The following is a 12,405-nucleotide window of genomic DNA, read 5'->3' as shown; positions in this document are numbered from 1 at the left end:
ATTGAAAAAGTTATGATGTGTCTCAACTCAGATCACTAGGGCATTAAGACATTTCCTTATTTCCTATCACTACATGATAGTACTTTTTAAATGGTTTGTAATGCATTTTTGATAATAGGTCCTCAGTTTATTTCAGTGACTTCTTCATTTTCCACTAGTTATTTGTGTTTTTCTTTTTTTTTTTTTGGTCTTAGAAAGGGCTAAGAACTCTGTGTATAGCCTATAGACAATTTACATCTAAAGAGTATGAGGCAGTAGATAGACGCCTGTTTGAAGCCAGGACTGCCTTGCAGCAACGGGAAGAGAAATTAGCAGATGCTTTCCAATTTGTAGAGAAAGACCTGATATTACTTGGAGCTACAGCAGTGGAAGACAGGTAAGTATCAGATAAGTAAGCAATAACATTTTTCTCTCTTAAGAAAAGTTTCTAATATATGACATAAATTCTGTTTATTAATATTCTAAAACTTTATATTTTTAAAATCAGCATAGAGAATTGAAGCCTTAATTTTTCCTAGTCAGTGTATACAAATTTTGTTCTAGCTAGATATCTAAAATAGATGAAAAGTCTACCTATAATTTTCCCTATAGGCTTGAATTTTTTAAATACCCCTCAGTGGCCGTCCAAAGACTTTAACCACCTGCATAATTCTTCAGCCTCACCTCCCACCACTATCCCCTCCTACTTTGTTTCAATAATACCAAACTGTCTGTGGTTTTTCTCTGCACACCAACTCTAGTTAAAACTATTCTACGGGGTTTCCCAAGTCTCCCATAAAGTCACCATACATAGGGAAAAATGGGAAATTATAGCTAAGGGTACCTTTATTTACAAAATACTCATCACAAAATATATTTATAAAATATACTTTACATGTTAGCCTTCTCTTTGTAAAATTTTGTAATAAATATTTTGTAAATGTGCATTTAGCCACAACTTCCCATTTTCTCTATGCATGGTAGCTTTATGGGTGACTTTTGGGATATCCTATGTACAGCTGACTATTTTAAATTGTACACAAACTTTATGGACACCTTATATTCTGTACCTGTGTTCCTTGGGAAGGCTGTGCCTTCGCCTGGATGATTCTTCTCTTCTCTATCTATCTGTGAATATCTATTCATGAAATATAGCCCAAATATTAGCCCCAGTCTAGTAAGACCTTTCCTGACATCTAACTGGATAAAAGATTCTTTTCTTTGTGAAGTCTTGTTGTAGGTCGTTCTGTTGGTAGTCCTGTGGTGCTATCTTATGAGCATATGTTTAAAAACTTTCTCCTCCGTTAGCCTGTGAATTCCTTGAAGTCCATTTATTCTGTGTTTGTTCCCCAGCACCTAACTCAATGTTTATTTCACAGTTTCTTGAATTAAATTGAATTCTGTGAGTTAAAATAAATTCTACAAATTAAGCTTGTTGATACCAAGCTGTTTTCCTGCACACACCATAGGTGCAAAGGTATATGCATTTTTTTATGTAGGCTCTTATTTACTTTTCAGTTGTCCTCATGAGATTTCCCAGACTTTAGGTAAAGTTATATGGCCCTTTATTTCCTTTATTTTTTCCATGTTCTTGTATTTTCAGTTAAATGAGTGAGGTGAGAGATTTTCTTATCAAAACAGAGAAAAGTTCTGCTGCTGCTTTTTTTTTTTTTAGGAACAGTCTGGTATGCAGTGGTATAGTCATAGCTCTCTGCAACCTTAAACCCCTGGCCTCAAGCAGTCTTCCTGCCTCAGCCTTTTGAGTAGCTAGGACCACAGGCACGTATCACCAAGCCTAGTTTTTTGTTTTGGGTAGAGTTGGGGGTCTCACTGTGTTGCCCAGGATAGTCTCAAACACCTGGCTTCCAGCAGTCCTCCTGCACTGGCCTCTCAAAGTTCTGGGATTATTGGCTTGAGCCACTGCTTCTGACTGAAAAATCTTCTGATTTGAAATTTAAGACTTCCTGATAAAATGGTACTTTGAAGATAAACTCTGAAAATATGAAATTGTAGATTTTAGTTGACTGGTTTTGTGTTAACCGGATGATCCATAATCTGTTTATTTTTGTTTCTTTCCTAATGGGAGAAAAATTTCACCTATATATCTATATATACATTCCTAAGTCAAGGATTTTAGAATTTACCTTACATATGCTATGTGGTTTATAGTTAACATACAATCAGAAAAGTCTTCTCTTTCTAAAAAATATTTATGCAAATATGTATGTATGTATTTATTTATTTAAGAGTCAGGGTCTTGCTTTGTTGCCCAGGCTGGAGTTACAGTGATCATAGCTCACTGTAACCCTGAACTCCTGAGCTCAAACAGTCCTCCCATCTTACCTGGAACTAGAGGCACATACCACCCGACCCAGCAGAAAAGTATTACCTACTATCAATTTGTTCCTTCTATTTTCAGATTACAAGATAAAGTTCGGGAAACTATTGAAGCATTGAGAATGGCCGGTATCAAAGTATGGGTACTTACTGGAGATAAACATGAAACAGCTGTTAGTGTGAGTTTATCATGTGGACACTTTCATAGAACCATGAACATCCTTGAACTTATAAATCAGAAATCAGACGGTGAATGTGCTGAACAGTTGAGGCAGCTTGCCAGAAGGTAAGAATATTGGTCTCTGTATCATGCAGTTCTGGGGTCAATAAACTATGACCTGTGGGCCAGATGTCTGTCTTTTATAGCCCATAAGCTAAAAATTGTTTTTATATTTTTTGGTTGATGAAAAGGAATCCAAAAAAGAATAATATTTCATGAAATGAAAATTATATGATATTAAATTTCAGTGTCTATAAATAAAGTTTGATTGGAACCCAGCCACGTTCATTTGCATATTGTCAGTGAGTGCTCCTGTATGACAGCTCCAGAGTCGAGTAGTAGTAGCAGGCCTTATGCAGGACTCTTCTCATCACTGCTACTTGATTCATGACAAATCACAGTAACACATTCGTGACTTGTAGTGTGTTAAGTGCCATGCAGAGCACCATGTTATGGCATTTTACTATTTTTATTGTTAGTATATAGCTATCATGTCAAACAAGAAAAGATAGACTTTCACTATCATACTTTTAAGACACAATGGAGTCTGTAAAGAGCCAGAGAGTAAACATTTCAATTTTAAACTTGTGTTAGTGTTTATTTTATTATTGAATTAGATGGCAAAGCATTATCTTTATTCAGTGATATTTTAGCTGTGCTACCTGTTTGAAAAAAACATTTTTAATAATGAATTCCAAATTCATTACAGATAGCTATTACCAGATGAACATTTGTAATTAATTTTGATGGTAGGGAACATTAACTTTGAACTCCAGTTAAGCAAAATATTATCCCCCCCAACAAGAAAAGATTCTCATTCTTTTCCTTATATTACTCTCTATTAAAAAAATTCTCAATTCGGGTGGTGCCTGTGGCTCAGTTAGTAAGGCGCCAGCCCCATATACTGAGGGTGGCGGGTTCAAACCCAGCCCCGGCTGAACTGCAACCAAAAAATAGCCGGGCGTTGTGGCAGGCGCCTGTAACCCCAGCTGCTTGGGAGGCTGAGGCAGGAGAATCGCGGAAGCCCAAGAGCTAGAGGTTGTTGTGAGTCCTGTGTACATCATGGCACTCTACTGAAGGCGATAAGGTGAGACTCTGTCTCTACAAAAAAAAAAAAAAAAAAAAATCTCAATTCATACTACATTTTTAAATAAAAATAAAGTAATAAAAATGTTGTTGAAATTTCTTTTCTCATTGTAAACACTTGTATAACATCCTCAGTTTTTCCTCTTGGTCCACAAGTTTAAAATTGAAATGTTTACTCTCTGGCTCTTTACAGAAAACATTTGCCAATTGCTGAGATACTTTGTATGACTAAAGCGATGTTAATGATATTAATCTGATATTAATGATATCTGATTAATTCATCTGATATTAATCTGCATTTTACTGTTCAAAGACTATTTCATAAGAATTTATGCTCTAAATTCTGTCTTTTTTGTAAATCCCTTTTTTACAGGCAGATTAAATTTATGCCCCATATGGATGCAAATGGTGCCTCCAACACAGTCTGATTTTTCACAGTAAATTAAGAAGAGCTTCGTTGTAAGCATCAGAGCTGCTTGCATGTACACATATTGGGTCTTCGGCAGGTTCCTGTCATTTGTAATCTGGTGATACAAACCCAGAAAAACAAACACAAAAATAGTCACACCATGGTTATAAATATATATTCAGCCTTTATATTTGTTATGAAGGCATTGATGTGTTACTAAGCTTTGGATTTCATCTAAGAAAAGCTTATTTAAGAGATGTTTTAAAAAGACAGTGCAATTTGCCTGTATTCCCAGCTGCTTGAGAGGCTGAGGCAAGAGGATTGCTCAAGGCCAAGAGTTTGCTGTGAGCTACGATGCCATGGCACTCTACCGTGGGTGACAAAGGGAGACTCTGTTCCCCTTCCCCTATAAAAAAAAAAGACAGTGCAACTGTCAGAAAGTTCTTTGCTTGAGTGTGAAAAAGGTGATTGAATAATGAGTCAGTACAGGTGATTGAATAATGAGTCAGTAATAACAAGAGCAGTGTCAACATCATTGTGGATGCTTAAACATTTTTTTTTTCTTTTTGGAGACAGTGTCTCACGGGGTCACCCTTCATAGAGTGCTATGGCGTCATAGCTCACAGCAACCTCAAACTCCAGGACTTAAACAATTTCTCTTCCCTCAGCCTCCGAAGTAGCTGGGACTACATATAGCTCCTACCACAACACCCTGCTATTTTTAGAGGTGAGGTCTCACTCTGGCTCAGGCTGGTCTCAAACCTTGTGAACTCAGGCAGTCCACCTGCCGCAGCCTCCCATGTGCTGGGATTACAGGTGTGAGCCATCACACCTGGCCCAATGCTTAAACATTTTAATACCATAATGTCAAGGAGAACTTCCTAAAATGTAAAGATTAATTGCTTAGAACCATTTCCCTTATATAAGCCTTCAAATATTTTTTTCTGATTACAGAAGTAATGTCTACTTAAAAATACTGAAAATTATAAAGACAATATACATAGTAGTAGTTAATGACATAAAACATTCATCTAAAAATAATTATTTATACTCTAGCATATTTTATTTAAGTCTTCTATATATGTGTTTTTAATGAATAAGTTATCATCATTGGTACTGTTCATTCCCTTTCTGTACAAAAGCTGTATTAGAAATTGAGGACTAGGGTGGTACCTGTGGCTCAGTGGGTGTAGGGCCCTGGCCCCATATATGGAGGGTGGTGGGTTTGAACCCGGCCCCGGCCAATCTGCAACAAAAAATAGCTGGGCGTTGTGGTGGGCGTCTGTAGTCCCAGCTACTCGGGAGGCTGAGGGAAGAGAATTGCCTAAGCCCCGGAGTTGGAGGTTGCTGTGAGCTGTGACGGCACAGCTCTCTACAGAGGGTGATAAAGCGAGACTCTTGTCTCTTAAAAAAAAAAGAAAAGAAATTGAAGACTGTACCCTTAAAGTGACTCTTGCTTAGTTCACTTGTGCTGCTATAACAAAATCCCTAAGACTGGGTAATTTGTGAAAAACAGAAATTTGTTTTTCCCTGCTCTGGAGGCTGGGAATGCCAAGATCAAGGCGCCAGAAGGCTATGTAGTGGGAGGCATCTCCATGCTGCAAGACAGTCCCTTGTTGCGTCCTCCCAAGGGGAAGATTGCTGTGTCCTCTTGTGAGGGAAAGGATTAAGGTCAAGAGGGCAGACTCTCTGAAGCCTCTTATATCAGGGTGACTTAATCACTTCCCAAAGGCCCCCGCCTCCTAATACCACCACAGTGGAGATTGTTTCAGCATGAATTTTGGAGGAGATAGTACATTCAAACTGTAGCACTTGCTATGTGAAATTTCTACTGTATTTAGGAGATACTGTATCTTTTTGATGGAAAATTTCTGAAATAACTGTTAAGTCAATAGAATTTTGATTCATAGACCTGCAAGTAATAGCTATTCTAAAAATCTCAAAAAAATCTTGTGTAGGAAAAATTTCATACCTTTGAAAGCTTTAGTTTATACTTAGTACATCTGTTCCTTCACAAACAAATATTGTCTCCTCTCTAGGCATTTGGAACACAAAGTCATATAAGGTGTGTTGTTTATTCCCCATATGTTTACAGCATGGAAGAAAAAGAATTAAATACATTATCATAGACCTGTCACAACTGAATTAGGCAAGAACAGAAGTTGTAGGACAGAACAGAGAAGCTTAGCCTAGACCAGGCATATAAGGGAGAGCTCGGAAAGAATAGACAACTGTGTTGCCTCCTGACATGTGAAATGTTAACTGCACAGAGAGTGAAACCAAGAAGCAAAGGGAGCAGTGTGTGCACATTTCCAGAGCGGGGAAAGAAGCTTAACAAAGCAATTGATAGTAGAGTGGGCCATAGAAGGGTTTGGGTAGCAGAGGCCGTGGAGAGAGATTATGAGCCAGGAGGCTGCAGAGATGAGCAAATGCTACTACCTACTGTACACCAGAAATGTAGGTGCTTTTCCATACTTTTTTTTTCTTTTTTGTTTGTTTTATTGCTCTTATTTATTTTTTTTTTTTTTTATTGTTGGGGATTCATTGAGGGTACAATAAGCCAGGTTACACTGATTGCAATTGTTAGGTAAAGTCCCTCTTGCAATCATGTCTTGCCCCCATAAAGTGTGACACACACCCAGGCCCCACCGCCCTCCCTCCTTCCCTCTTTCTGTTTCCCCCCCATAACCATAATTGTCATTAATTGTCCTCATATCAAAATTGAGTACATAGTTTTCATGCTTCTCCATTCTTGTGATGCTTTACTAAGAATAATGTCTTACACTGCTGGTGGGACTGCAAACTAGTACAACCTTTCTGGAAGGAAGTATGGAGAAACCTCAAAGCACTCAAGCTAGACCTCCCATTTGATCCTGCAATCCCATTACTGGGCATCTACCCAGAAGGAAAAAAATCCTTTTATCATAAGGACACTTGTACTAGACTATTTATTGCAGCTCAATTTACAATCGCCAAAATGTGGAAACAGCCTAAATGCCCACAACCCAGGAATGGATTAACAAGCTGTGGTATATGTATACCATGGAATACTATTCAGCCATTAAAAAAAATGGAGACTTTACATCCTTTGTATTAACCTGGATGGACGTGGAAGACATTATTCTTTTCCATACTTCTTAAACATTATTCCACAGGCTCAGTACAGTGGCTCATGCCTATAACCCAGCATTTTGAGAGGCTGAGGTGGGAGGATGACATGAGCCCCAAAATTTAAAAACCACCTAGGCAACGCCATCTCTACAAAAAAAAAAAAAAATTATTAGGCATGGTGGCATGTGTCTAGTTCCACCTACTCAGGAAGCTGAAGCAAGAGGATTGATGCAGCCTAGAAGTTGGAGGTTGCTGTGAGCATTAATCATGCCATTGTTCTCCAGCCTGGGCAGGAGAGCAAGATCCTGTCTCAAAAATAATATAATTATCCCGTGGATAGTGAGATCATTTATGAAGGCTATCCGGAGGAAAACCTGATGTAGTGTGCCTTAGGAAGATTCTCTAGAAAACTCATGTGTTCCAGTCTTAGTTGCTGTCACTCTGAGGCATGCTGCCCCGGCAGTGCTTAGGGCATGCTTGAAGACATTGGAGGCAACACAGGTTGCTAATGTTTGGCCAGCAGAGAAGAAAAATGTAGGTAGTGAAGAAAAACGTAGTCAAGATACGTGTTGGTTTCAGATATGGGAGGCTTAATAAAGGAGAGAAAAATAAATTTTTAGAAGTTTTGTAAGGGCCAGGTGGGGTATCTTACACCTGTAGTCCTAGCACTCTGGGAGGCTGAGACAGATAGATTGCTTCAGCTTAGGAGTTTGAGACCAACATGAGTGAGAGTGAGACCCCATCTCTACTAAAAATAGAAAAATTAGCCGGGCATCATGGAGGGTGCCTATAGTCCCAGCTATTCGAGAGGCTGAGGCAAGAGGATTGCTTGATCCCAGGAGTTTGAGGTTGGTGTGAGCTATTAGGCCTTGGCACTCTAGCATAGGACAACAAACTGAGACTCTGTCTTAAATAAATAAATAATTTTTGTGATGTAAACTGAATTAGTTACCACTTACTAGTTACAGTGCAACACAAGAATGATTAGGCATGAAAGACCCCATTTAACTTGTGAAACTAATTTCTATTATGAGACTAAAATCTATCAATATATGTTTAGCTTACAGTTTATTGCTCATGTAATGGACTTCTCACTTCTAATTTGAAAATGGAGGCCTATCTCAGTAGTAGTGTATAGAGTGTGAACCTGCAGGACTTTCCTTGTGATGGCTGTGACTTTCCACAACACAAAGGAGCTTGCACCGGAATATAGACCCATGTGCGACTTTCTTCATCAATAAAGTCTTACTACCAAAGAGGCTGGAGGAAAATAACAGTTCAATAAAATAGCGTATTTAGTGATTTGGTTGATTTACATACTACAGCACAGTCCTTATCGCTTCCTGGCAAAAAGTAATTTGCCCAGCTGTCTGTAGTCAGCTTGTGCCTTGAGCAGCAGGCGCGTGGTCCGCGCCCCCAGGGAGGGCACCCGTGTTCCACAGTAGTAATGTCTGGTGTCACAGTCCATCGTCTAGGTCAATATCAAAAGATGGTACCCATTCCTTCCGCTTTGTCTTTCCTATTCATACATGGTGAATCTAGCTCATGGATTTTCCTGAACATTCTTGATTTCATTTGATTTTTTTTTAATTAGTAGAATTTGCTTAATGTTTCTGTTTTTGTAAAACTTTTCATGCAGTTTGGAAGAATATCTTGAGAGTGTATATTACAGTTCATATTTTATAAAATATAATTACTGTATCTACATATCAGTTTATTGCAAAATTGGGTATCATCAGTTCAATCTGTATCAGTGACACTCAGTTCTGCTTAATCTTCATCGGATTAGGTAATATGATTGTGTTTGATCGCTAATTCATCAGACTTGTAACAGAAGGATCTGTGGGTGAATGATCAGTCTTTCAGTAAGAATCTTTTTATATTAGTATAAGTGACACAGCTTCAAAATGTCTTACAGAGGATATAATTATTTTCTCTCTTAGAATTACAGAAGATCATGTGATTCAGCATGGGCTAGTAGTGGATGGGACCAGCCTATCTCTTGCACTCAGGGAGCATGAAAAACTATTTATGGAAGTTTGCAAAAATTGTTCAGCTGTATTATGCTGTCGTATGGCACCATTGCAGAAAGCAAAAGTATGTATATGTTATAAAAATCCTGATAAAGATATTTACTTCTAAAAATGTTCTTTAAGGTTAATACTTGACATACCCTGTTTCCCCCAAAATAAGACAGTGTCTTATTTTAAGGTGTGCTCCCAAAGATGCGCTAGGTCTTATTTTCCGGGGACGTCTTATCTTTCCTGTAAGTAGGTCTTATTTTCGGAGGATGTCTTATTTTCAGGGAAACAGGGTAGTTGCATTTTACTTGGAGTTAGTCACTTCTCATGTTATGAATTTTAAGTGTGTAAAATTGGAATTCGCAGAGTGAACATTAAAGTTTCAACTGTTTATAATGACCTAGAAAGTCTGTAATGGGTAGCATATTTGTGATTTTGCTGAAATACAAATTTAAACTGTGATAACCATGTTACATAGGTTAGTTAGTTAGTTAGTTACCTGGCAAAAGGGCCTAGGAGACTTCAATTCATCTGCACCTTCAGATGGTTCTAATGATCTGTACTTATTCTTTCATTGTTATGAAGTGATTCTTTGTTAAAAGTGAGAAGTAGAACATTAGTAAAATGTTGAAAAGCCACTTAACTTATAATGTGAAGCTATATTCAGGAAATGTTTAAATTTCAGCTACTTATGATTTCATGAAAAGCTGGAATTTGAGATCTTAGATTATATTTTTCATAAATATCTTTTGCAATGCATATCTATATACTGATTGTTTCATATCCAGGTCTAATAAATTACTCATTCAGATTTGTTTTGTTTTGGCTACATAGGATTTTGCTACAGTGCCTGTAGGATAACTAATGTGCTCTAGTCTTTGGAGACTAAAAATGCCTAGCTAGGTTCTTTGTAAAACTGTATTCAAGAATTCCAAAGAGACCTTTCTTTTGATTCCATTGAATTTAATCTTGATTTTTCTTTAATTTTTAAATTTTATTACAGGTGGAAAAATTGCCTTTCCTCTACATTAAATAACATTTTTTTGAGAAAAAAACTTATTTTGTCTTAACAGTTCAATTAAGTGCAGTTACTTTTTTACACAGTTATGTATAAAGAACTGATTCATTGCTGTCTTTCAGGTAATAAGACTGATAAAAATCTCACCTGAAAAGCCTATAACGTTGGCTGTCGGTGATGGTGCTAATGATGTCAGCATGATACAGGAAGCACATGTTGGCATAGGTAATTGATTTTTTTTATTTTTAAAGTTGGTATAATTATTTGATGGTTTTGAATTTTTCTTTTGTAGATTAAAATACAATATCAAATTTGTTAAAAAAAAAAAAAACCTAAATGCAGCATGATAAAATATCACAGTGTAGCCCCATTAGAAACTTCTTGTAATTAAGTACACTATGTAGTATATTTTAGTTCTGAATTTTAAAGGAAATAAATACATTAATGAATTTTATCTTTGCCAGTACTTGATAATAAAAGTTACATGTCATTTTGTGCCTTTTATTTCACACATTTTAAAGATAACTTTAGAGATGAGAAATTGCATCAAACTGTAATACAAATATAAAATTTCAAATAGTTTTCTGATTTTAATAACTTTTATTCTAATTGTTTTTCTCTTTTTGCCTAAAACTTTTATTAGATTCAGACTACATTTTTACTTAATTACATTTATTAATCCTTTCCTATTTTAACCATGTTGCGACCTATCTTCCTCTATAATTTTATTTTACAAATACCAGCATGGATATTTCTTTTTTTTTTTATTTCTTTTTTTTTTTTTAATTTGGCCGGGGCTGGGTTTGAACCCGCCACCTCCGGCATATGGGACCGGCGCCCTACCCGCTGAGCCACAGGCGCCGCCCAAGCATGGATATTTCTTATTGAAGGATAGAACTTGAAAGGTAAAAGAGAGTTACACAGGTCTCTGTTCCAGAACAGTCCTTATAATGTCTTGTATAACATCTAAAGCATTTACAAAATTTGTTATATAATAAAAGATGTTTCACATAAGTGCAAACTATTCAGTAAAAAATATTGATAAAATTGGTTAGTTATTTCAGAAAAAGAGAAGTTAGGTCCCTTTTCATTACTTATAGTAAAACGAATTCCAGATGGATTAGAATTTAAGTAATTTTTAAAAACCACAGAAAGTAATAGAATAAATTTTAATGAATAATCTTACTATTGGAGGTGCGGAAGGATCTTTTAACCCTAATACCAAACCAAACAAACAAACTTGGGGCTAGGTGCAGTGGCTCGTGCCTGTGATCCTGGCACTCTGGGAGGGTGAGGCAAGAGCATCCATTGAGCTCAGGATTTCCGGACCAGCCTGAGTAAGAGGGAGACCCCTTCTCTTTTCTACTCAGAAGAGAAAAATTAGTCAGGCATTGCAGCAGATACCTGTAGTCCCAGCTATTTGGGAGGCTAAAGCAGGAGGATCACTTCAGCCCAGCAATATGAGATTGCTGTGAGGTAGGCTGCCACCATGGCCCTGTAGGCTGAGCAACAGACTAAGACTCTGTCTCAAAAAAAAAAAAAAAAAGCCTTGGCAACAACTCTTGCTTTTTTGAAACCTAAAGGATGGTTGTAACTATAAAACAGTACTCATATTTGCCAAATAAAATGATGTGTTGATTTCAAATGATATTGGACATTTTTCTTGTATTTTTTAAAAATGTACTTATTCTATATTTACAGTCTTCTTTTAAAAAGCACAATTTATTTGACTTATGCATGAAAGACTTTTCGTTTGTTAATTTTTTTTTTTTTTTTTTGCAATAGGGTCTCACTCCTTGCCCAGCCTGAATTGCAGTGACCCCATCATGACTTACTGTAACCTTGAATTACTGGGTTTGAATGATGCTTGCCCTCCTGCCTCAGCCTCCTGAGCTGCTGGGATGACAAGTGCATGCCACCACACCCAGCTAACTTTTTTATTTTTTATTTTTGAGAGATAAAGTCTTTCTGTGTTGCTCAGGCTGGTCTTTAAAATCCTGGCCTCAAGCAGTCCTGTCACCTTTACCTGGCAGAGTGCTGGGATTACAGGCATGAACCACTGTGCCTGGCCACGTGAAAGTTTTATATCATTTAAACTGTGCTTACTTTTTATTTTTGCTAGGTTCAAATTATTCAATTTGAATTTTTTTTTTTTTTTTGAGGCATAGTCTCACTATATCGCCCTTGGTAGAGTGCTGTGGTGTCACAGCTCATAGCAACCTCA

General features: G+C 37.1%; 1 protein-coding gene across 7 annotated transcripts in view; it reads left to right on the top strand.

Moving 5' to 3' along the window:
• The window catches only part of ATP11B (ATPase phospholipid transporting 11B (putative)), a 140,381-nt gene that overhangs the window by 85,116 nt on the left and 42,860 nt on the right, over nucleotides 1-12,405 (top strand). For all 7 annotated transcript variants that reach the window (XM_053565187.1, XM_053565186.1, XM_053565188.1 and 4 more), the window contains exons 18-21: nucleotides 195-376; nucleotides 2,399-2,602; nucleotides 9,086-9,239; nucleotides 10,304-10,406. In XM_053565187.1, the coding sequence (XP_053421162.1) occupies nucleotides 195-376; nucleotides 2,399-2,602; nucleotides 9,086-9,239; nucleotides 10,304-10,406 (643 nt within the window). The remainder of the gene's footprint in view (nucleotides 1-194; nucleotides 377-2,398; nucleotides 2,603-9,085; nucleotides 9,240-10,303; nucleotides 10,407-12,405) is intronic.

This window comes from Nycticebus coucang, chromosome 16 (assembly GCF_027406575.1).
Source record: "Nycticebus coucang isolate mNycCou1 chromosome 16, mNycCou1.pri, whole genome shotgun sequence".
NCBI classification, from domain to species: domain Eukaryota; kingdom Metazoa; phylum Chordata; class Mammalia; order Primates; family Lorisidae; genus Nycticebus; species Nycticebus coucang.
Note: the sequence above shows the minus strand (reverse complement) of the source record. Positions and strands in the feature narration are given on the sequence as shown.